The sequence below is a fragment of the Malus domestica genome, chromosome 12, assembly GCF_042453785.1.
Source record: "Malus domestica chromosome 12, GDT2T_hap1".
In the NCBI taxonomy this organism is placed as follows: domain Eukaryota; kingdom Viridiplantae; phylum Streptophyta; class Magnoliopsida; order Rosales; family Rosaceae; genus Malus; species Malus domestica.
This window is the reverse complement of record NC_091672.1, coordinates 7,629,621-7,637,711: the sequence shown is the minus strand read 5'-3', so window position 1 is coordinate 7,637,711 and position 8,091 is coordinate 7,629,621. Positions and strand designations below refer to the sequence as shown.

The 8,091-nt window shown below is 35.1% G+C and overlaps 1 protein-coding gene across 1 annotated transcript; it reads left to right on the top strand.

Moving 5' to 3' along the window:
* Positions 1-1,469: 1,469 nt before the first annotated feature.
* LOC103454360 (zinc finger protein WIP2-like) lies at positions 1,470-3,978 on the top strand. Its single transcript, NM_001329032.1, has 2 exons — positions 1,470-2,096; positions 3,380-3,978. Exons 1-2 carry the CDS (start codon positions 1,491-1,493, stop codon positions 3,818-3,820), a joined length of 1,047 nt encoding a protein of 348 aa, NP_001315961.1. The 5' UTR covers positions 1,470-1,490; the 3' UTR covers positions 3,821-3,978.
* The last annotated feature ends 4,113 nt before the right edge of the window (positions 3,979-8,091 follow it).

Here is an 8,091-nt window from a genome sequence, read left to right as displayed (position 1 = left end):
TGGTTATCCAAGATGAAGTTTGCTGTTTGTTGGTGGTTACATATGCACATTGTCTGTCTGATGTAGCATCCCCTGACGCAGAGTTCTTAGTTGCAAGAGAAGGGGTCCGAGTGGTCCGAGTGGCATTAGAAAAATAGTACAGTAGCATTCATGTTGAGAGTGACTCTATCAAGTTAGTTCAGACAGACCGTAGCTTGCGGGTGGATTACTCCCCCTTGAGTCCTGTCGTTGTGTACATCAAAGTTGAATTAAGCTCTTTGTCAAAAAAAAAAAGAAAAAAGAACAGAAGGTTGAATTACGCTCTAGTTCACTAGTGCCCAGAATAGTCACATTCAACGTTCTGCTAATCTTATTCTCTAATCATGAGTCTTTTGGTTTGAATAACTCCAGAAATTGTTCGCGATGTTATTTTTTAGGGACAAGGATTGTCTGCCTTTCTTTTTTTCATGCTCTTCCATGATCTCTTGTTTGTGTGGTCATTGTTAAACCACACCAACATTTTATATTACTATTCATTTTTGTTTTATTATCTTTATAAAAAAAATATAAAATGTTAACGTAACTTAACTGTGACCACACAAAACAAGAGGGCATGGAAGGGCATGAAAAATGGGAGGGCAGACAATCCTTGTCCATTTTTTAGGGCTAGTTACATTTTACACACTCAAGGTTTAGACAATAGGCACAGATTGATACAATCTTAAAACCTTGGGTGTATATGAAAAAGTTAAAACCTCATTCGTCAATTTAAAAATCATCCCAAACCTAAAGGGTGTAAATATACGTAGACCTATTTTTTACGATTGTAATTCACCCTAATGTTCAATTAAATTGCTACTGTCTCCCATAGAAGCTAGTGGCCCTCTACCACAATGGTGAATAGGAGTGTTGCCATGTCGTTTTCCTAATCCAATATCTAATTTAACAAATCTATCGTTTGACCAAAAAAAAAAAAAAATGAAAAAGAAAAAAACCATTAAATGGCCATTAACGGTATTATCCTAGATTCTACATTTACTTTTGTGTACAAAATCAATCAAATAGAACTAGATTCCTTTTTAATGAAAATGAATTAGATTGATTGTTGTTGTTGTTGTTAATCATTTATTTTTGGGTTGTATTTTTTGTTTTATGGGTAATGTTAGGAAGACCGTCTATTTAAATTATATTTGTAAATTATATGACGTAATTGTTGATTTGAATGATTACTTAAATGCTAATTAACCTCAATATTTTCTAATACTGACATATTACATATGTAAGTTTAATCTAAATATTAGTCTACCTAGCATTATCCTTTCTGGTTTTCCCTTGCCTTTACTACTTCTTTCACTCTGTTGTACTACTTTAATAACTTGGCTCTCCACCGTCCACTCCCTTCAGTCATCTTGTACTCTCTCTCTCTCTCTCTCTCTCTCAAAAGCAAGGTCACCCCAGCAAAAGTATTCCCCTACTCTTATACAGTAGTGTACTACAATTTTTAATTAACCATGGCTGACTACCCCTACTCATCAAATTTCTTCTCAGGTCTGTTAAAATTCAACCCTCTTCATCGTCACCATGAACCACCACCTCAGCCGCCTCCTCATCCTTCACAACCTCCTCCTCCATATGCTCACAACTTCTTCCTCAACCAAACCCACTCCTTTTATTTCCTCACCGACCAACAAAACCTTAACACCAGGCCTCCTTCCCCTCCTCTCAGAGAAGCCCTCCCCCTCCTCAGCCGCCTGAGCCCAACCAACCAGCACTACGATCCCGAAGATCAACAACAACAACATCTTCATGAAGATCATCACCACTTTAAAGATCAACAAGATGAGGAAGATGGTGACGGTGAAGACGATGAGAGTGTGACTGTTGCACTGCACATAGGGTTGCCAAACCCTAGCGATTCTGAAATGGCTTCTGTGCTTTCTGCTGCTGCTAATTCTTCCTCGTCAGAGATGAGCAATGATTCTGCAGGGTACCCCATGACTTGCAGGCTGAACAAGGGTCAGTACTGGATCCCTACCCCTTCTCAGATTCTCATAGGTCCTACCCAGTTTTCTTGCCCTGTTTGCTACAAGACCTTCAACAGATACAACAACATGCAGGTAAATCTCAATTTCTTTAACCAATAATAGTTTAAAAGTAAATTATTCAAGAAAATTTCTTGATTCACCTGCAAAACCATGCCTCCAAAAGCCATTCTCCCTTTTCTCCTCTCTCTCTCTCTCTCTCTCTCTCTCTCTCCATATTTTTTATTTTCGATCAGGTTTTTCTTCTCTCTTTGTTTTTCTTCTCCTTTCTTTATCCTCCCATAATTTAAGGACAAAAATCAGTCAAATAATGTGCTCAGCTTTTTTTTTCTTTAATTTTTTTGCCTTAAGTATCATCCTATGCTTGGACTTATAAAGGGAAAAATTAGATTGGAGCCTTTTTCTTTTTTATTTTTATATTTTCATATTTTACATCTAAAAAAACTTTAAGTATCATCTACCTTTTTTTTATGCATGGTTCTGGGAATTGGGGCTGAGTAAATCTTTCTGATTCAACTGAGGCTATGACCAGTACCTCCCCCTTTATGTGATTGAACAACACAGGCAATGTTCCTTATGCCTTTAGTACTTTGGAGTCTGTGCTCGAACATATACTGGCAGGAGCTGAAAAATCTTGCAGTGTTCGAAGGGGCCAGGTCATGACATTATTCCAGTAACAGATTAATTTCTCTATGTGGACCTTCAGTCTGCAACAAAACAGTTTTTTGTCATAAAAAACCCCATACATAGTAATATCAAACTCTATATTATCTAATGAATCTTGACTGGCGCTGATGTTGGGGGGATGGGATGTGTGTTCTGCTCGCTTAATCCTTCATTACCCGTTGTGGGTTTGTTTTCTTTTGAAAAAAACAAACTCTATATCTACAAATTTTCAAACTCGTAAGTTAAACATTTGTTTCTTTTTATTATTACTTAATAACAAACTAGTTAAGTAATAGGCAAAACATTGGAAATATAATAGCAGATTCATATCCCTCCAAAGTAATAAAACATCCACTCTTTGTGTTCATTGTGACAATTAACAAAGCCTATGTGCAAAGCCTAAAATTTTAATTCCCAAACCTTTAATGAGCAGATTGTTACAATTTTTCTTTCATGTGTAGAACTGAAATTATGAATAGCTAACACTCTCATAGTTAATCCTGGAATTCACCAACAACACATGACTAACTTATTAGAAGTCATATCACAGGCTTAAATTCTGCAAGGGCAAGCAATTTAGTTATTTTTGTTTCTTTTAATTCATTTGTAGTGTATATGCGTGGTCAATAATTCACCGAGTACTAATTTTTCACTTCCCTAATTTTTTGGTCGTGATCCCTGTATATTTGTAGATGCATATGTGGGGGCATGGATCTCAATATAGAAAAGGGCCTGAATCTTTGAGAGGCACTCAACCAACAGGAATGCTTAGGCTTCCTTGCTATTGTTGTACACCAGGTTGCAGGAATAACATCGATCACCCAAGAGCAAAGCCGCTGAAAGACTTCAGAACACTTCAAACACATTACAAGAGGAAACATGGAATCAAGCATTTCATGTGTAGAAAATGTGGCAAGGCGTTTGCGGTGAGGGGGGATTGGAGAACCCATGAGAAGAATTGTGGCAAGCTTTGGTTTTGCATTTGTGGCTCTGATTTTAAGCACAAGAGATCTCTTAAAGATCATATTAAGGCTTTTGGGAATGGGCATGCAGCTTATGGATTTAATGGCTTTGAAGAGGAAGATGAACCTGCTTCTGAAGTAGAGCAAGACAATGAGTCCATGCAGCAATAATAACTTGGAAGAAAATTAAGAACATTAATTAATTGTTAATGAGTCAAATATTAGCATATGAACTTAGAGAGGGAGAGCTATTGACATAGCCATGGTTTTCTGAGTGAGAGCTATATGTAAGCATATCATTTACTTGGAAAGCCACCTTTTTCTTCCTATTTTTTTCTACTTTTTTGCACTGCTCTTATTTAGTTCTCTATCAGCATTATTGTAGGATCTAAATCACTTTCCACGTTAACTAGTAATTTCTGTGAGTCCATTGTCCTAACAATTAATGTTAATGGCTGCTTCATTTATAATTTTGTTCCTTATTTGTTTGTTTGAGAGAACTGGTGTATTACATGTGTTGGATAAAGCTTCTTGTTCAACCCATTGTAACCTACATTTAAACTCTGCCCCTCGTCGTAACATAAATTAAACTAATATATCTTTGTAAAAAAAAATTTATGTCCTTACTGATGTGGTACAAATCTTTAACCATTTAACCACTACTTTAGTGAACCTCATGATGAGAAACAATATCAAAAAGTCATCGGTTTGACTGGGAAACTATGTGAATATATATATATACACACACTGAATGAACAACTAATAGTTAAACAGGTTTTTATTAAATTTTTAAATATCAGTGTGCTCTCATAGCATTTTCGTTCGACTTATACATCATCTGCGTACATATCTATAAATGCATCTCCCTTGCCACGTATATGGGGATGGAGAGAGAGAGAGAGAGAGAGATGGTCAATAAGAAGAGAAGAATCTTTGAAATAAGATGACCATCTGTAGATTATAATTCTTATGTGCCAAGTTAATCTAGAGCCAATTTTAGTTGTGTAGTTAGAAGGAACTTGAGCACTAGAAAACAGCAATTTTAATCATGTCCTTGACGAGGACGTTAGGCATTTAAGTGGATATATAAATAAACGTATTATCAAATTTTTCTATTACACTAAAGTGTTTAGGACCTAACTTACTCTTACGGTCATACCCATCAGTTTTATTTGTGCCTAAATTGTGCATATTCGAAGCATAAATTAGGAGATTATGCAATCTTTGATTAGTTATAAATGAATAAAGAAAACAATATTAGTACCTAATCTTTTTCAAATATTGCATCAATATAGGACGAGTTCGTGTCTGAAATGGTGGCAATATAAAGGCAAATATAAAGGAAAGCAAGACAAGGGTTGGGGTATATTTTGTTCCATATGTAGTTGAAATAGGCTTTTCATCTCCTGCTGCAAATAACATGGATCAGCTTTTTGTTGGTGATGCATACGATGCCCTTTTGCTTTGTTAGTGGGGAGAGAGAGAGAGAGAGAGAGAGAGAGATAGTTGATGGATGGAACATGTACCATTTGAGATTCACTATATTGCTTGGGAAATTCAAAGGAAATGATTAGCTTTTAGAGAGATGGGAAAAAAAAAAAAAAAAACTAATAAAAATTACTTGAAAACTTTAAGTTTTAATAATAATGATAAAATAAATGATAAAGTAAATAGTGCCATGATTGACCTTTTAGTGTAAAAATGTGATTTTTAGTTAAAATGAACAGTATAGGAAACTTTTCGTTAAAGTTCCAAAAAAAAAAAATAAGCGCATAAAAAAACCTATAAATCTATGGAGATATATGTATACATACATATCAATGTTTTAAAAGTCAAAGACGTGAGCGAGGTATTTGATGGATAGCCCCACCTAAGCGAAAACTTTAAGGCATGAGGCTAGACCTAATTTTTTAATACATATTTTATACATATAAAAATATAATAGTCACAAACAAGTTTAACTCATGTAACCAAGTTTAATCAAGCAATCAAATTAATCAATTTCAAAAATCTACTTAAGTAAGTGCCTATTTATATGAGAGTTTTGGATAATATTTGGGTGGGATAGGTAGTCTTAAAAAAAATAAGGGAAAAAATATAATGAATTTCTTAAAAACGAATAATATAACATTAAGAAAATAATAATCCAAATAAAAAGATGTTTTCTATTCTACGGCTAATCATGAGAATATTCAGGAAAATAATAAAAACAAAAACAAAACAATGCTTATCTAATATATATATATATATATATATATATATATATATATATATATATATATATATATATATATATCTAGTATATGAGAAAATAAATATTAGAAATAAAAAGGGGGTGTGATATCCACACACCCTTTTTTACTTCTCACACACCCTTCTAATTTTCAGCCGTCAGATCGGATGAATTGAAGAAAATCAAAGAACATAAATTAAAAAGGAGTGTGTGAAAAGTAAAAAGTGATGTGTGGATAGCACACCCCACTAAAAAGTGAAGAGAAAAGAGATAGTGGGTAATAAATGTCTTTAAAGTGTGATTAGTTTAAAAAAAAGTGAAGATAATTGGGTAATAAATGTGGCAAAGTGGGGTCGGTTTAAGCATTAAAAAAAGAAAAAAAAATTAAAAACACCAACTCAGCCTAAAAAACCTAGCCGTCTTTTTCATCTTCTTCATCTCCTTTTGGTGTTCATGGCCTGCAACTTCAAACAGTTCTGCAACTCTAAAAAATTTCCAGATTTTTGAAACTTAAAAAAAAAGGAACGCCAAATTGATGCCTCAGGCACTCCTAGGCGTGTATTTCGCCGACTCCCTTAAACCAAAGGTGAAAATGGTGCAGCCTTGCCTCCAAAGCCGCCTAGGCGTGCCTTGAGATGAGTTTTTTAAAACACTGATACATATATAGATATTTGATATAACAAAACAGAAAAGGGAGAAGGGAAAAAGGAAAATGATATTGGAATAGATGGATCTTGTTGGCAGCTTAATTTGTTGAGAGAGAGAGAGGATGGGTAAATGCTAGGTCAGCTTAATTTGTTGAGAGAGAGAGAGGATGGTTAAATGCTAGGTCAGCTTAATTTGTTGAGAGAGAGAGAGGATGGTTAAATGCTAGGTCAGCCACAGGCTGAAAACGCAAGAAGGTGGAGTCCAAGGCGTACTGGTTGTGCTTAGTAGTATGCAAACTGATACCTCCAACAGTGATGCAGACCCTTGTTTCTGATGAATAAACTGTGATTGAAACGACCTTTCAATAACACTTTGACCACCTCTCTCTCTCTCTCTCTCTCTCTCTCTGCGCGCTGCAACCTTGAAATTCAGTCGTGACTTGCTAGCTATTTACTTGTGCTAAACTAAAGAAAAAAGTCAAATACACAAAGTCGAGTGTGGTTAAGCTTTAGGGTTTAGAGATTAATGATTGTAACCTTAGTTCTAATTAATGTAATCAATTTACATTATATGATATATGAATGGATGGTAAAGTTGATTTGCATATCTTAATTATTAGATTACTTTTGTGGCCAAATTAGGGTTACATAAAATTTACTACCATACTGCTAGATTAAACACAAATTGAACTACAAGTAAGAGCATTTATCACAAAATCAATATCCTACCCTTTGTAGGGGAGACCAAAACCCGACCACTACATTGATCCTTTTGGACCACCCCCTCTTTCCATTACATCTCATGCACACATGCTCTCTCTCTCTCTCTCTCACACATATTTGGATAGTGCATGAAGTATCCGCTAGCTTCAACATGGGAAGGTTTGGATTTAGGACATGACATGAGATGTTTGAAGGGTAAAATTGACAATTCCATTTTTATATATGCTTTGTATGCCATGCATTGTCACCATGCAAGATCTTTGCCGTTTCTTTAAATAAATGAATGAAAGCAGATGGTTTTGTAAACTCACCTTCTTATCAACTGAAGCACTTTTTTTTATGGATAATCGATGCTAGGGAAGTGTTGAGAATGAATTCTACATTAATGAGAGGACATTACATGGGTTTATAAGTAAGTTCAATTTTTTATGGTGGAGCCCCAACTTCTTAATAGTATCAGAGTATATTGTTTCCCGTGTAAAGTCCAATGTCACACGCACTCCACGTTACCATATTTATGTTGTCCACAAGTTTAGCTTGAAAATTTGTCATGCGTGAGAGGGCGTGTTGAAAATAAATATTTCATTGATGGAGGGGGACCTTGCATGGGCTTATAAGTAAACTGGGCTATTCCTCATATTGTCAATTGGATTTATGGTAAAACCCCAACTTCATCAAAGAAATCATCTACTTAAATCATGTAGTCTTAAAACATGATTTCTCTACCATTTCCCTTTCCTATTTACCCATCTGCTCACACTCGAGGACTCAACCATGCACGGCCTTCTTGCTTAAAATCCCAAGCAAAAAATGCTTTTCTATTTCATTATAGAGGTCTT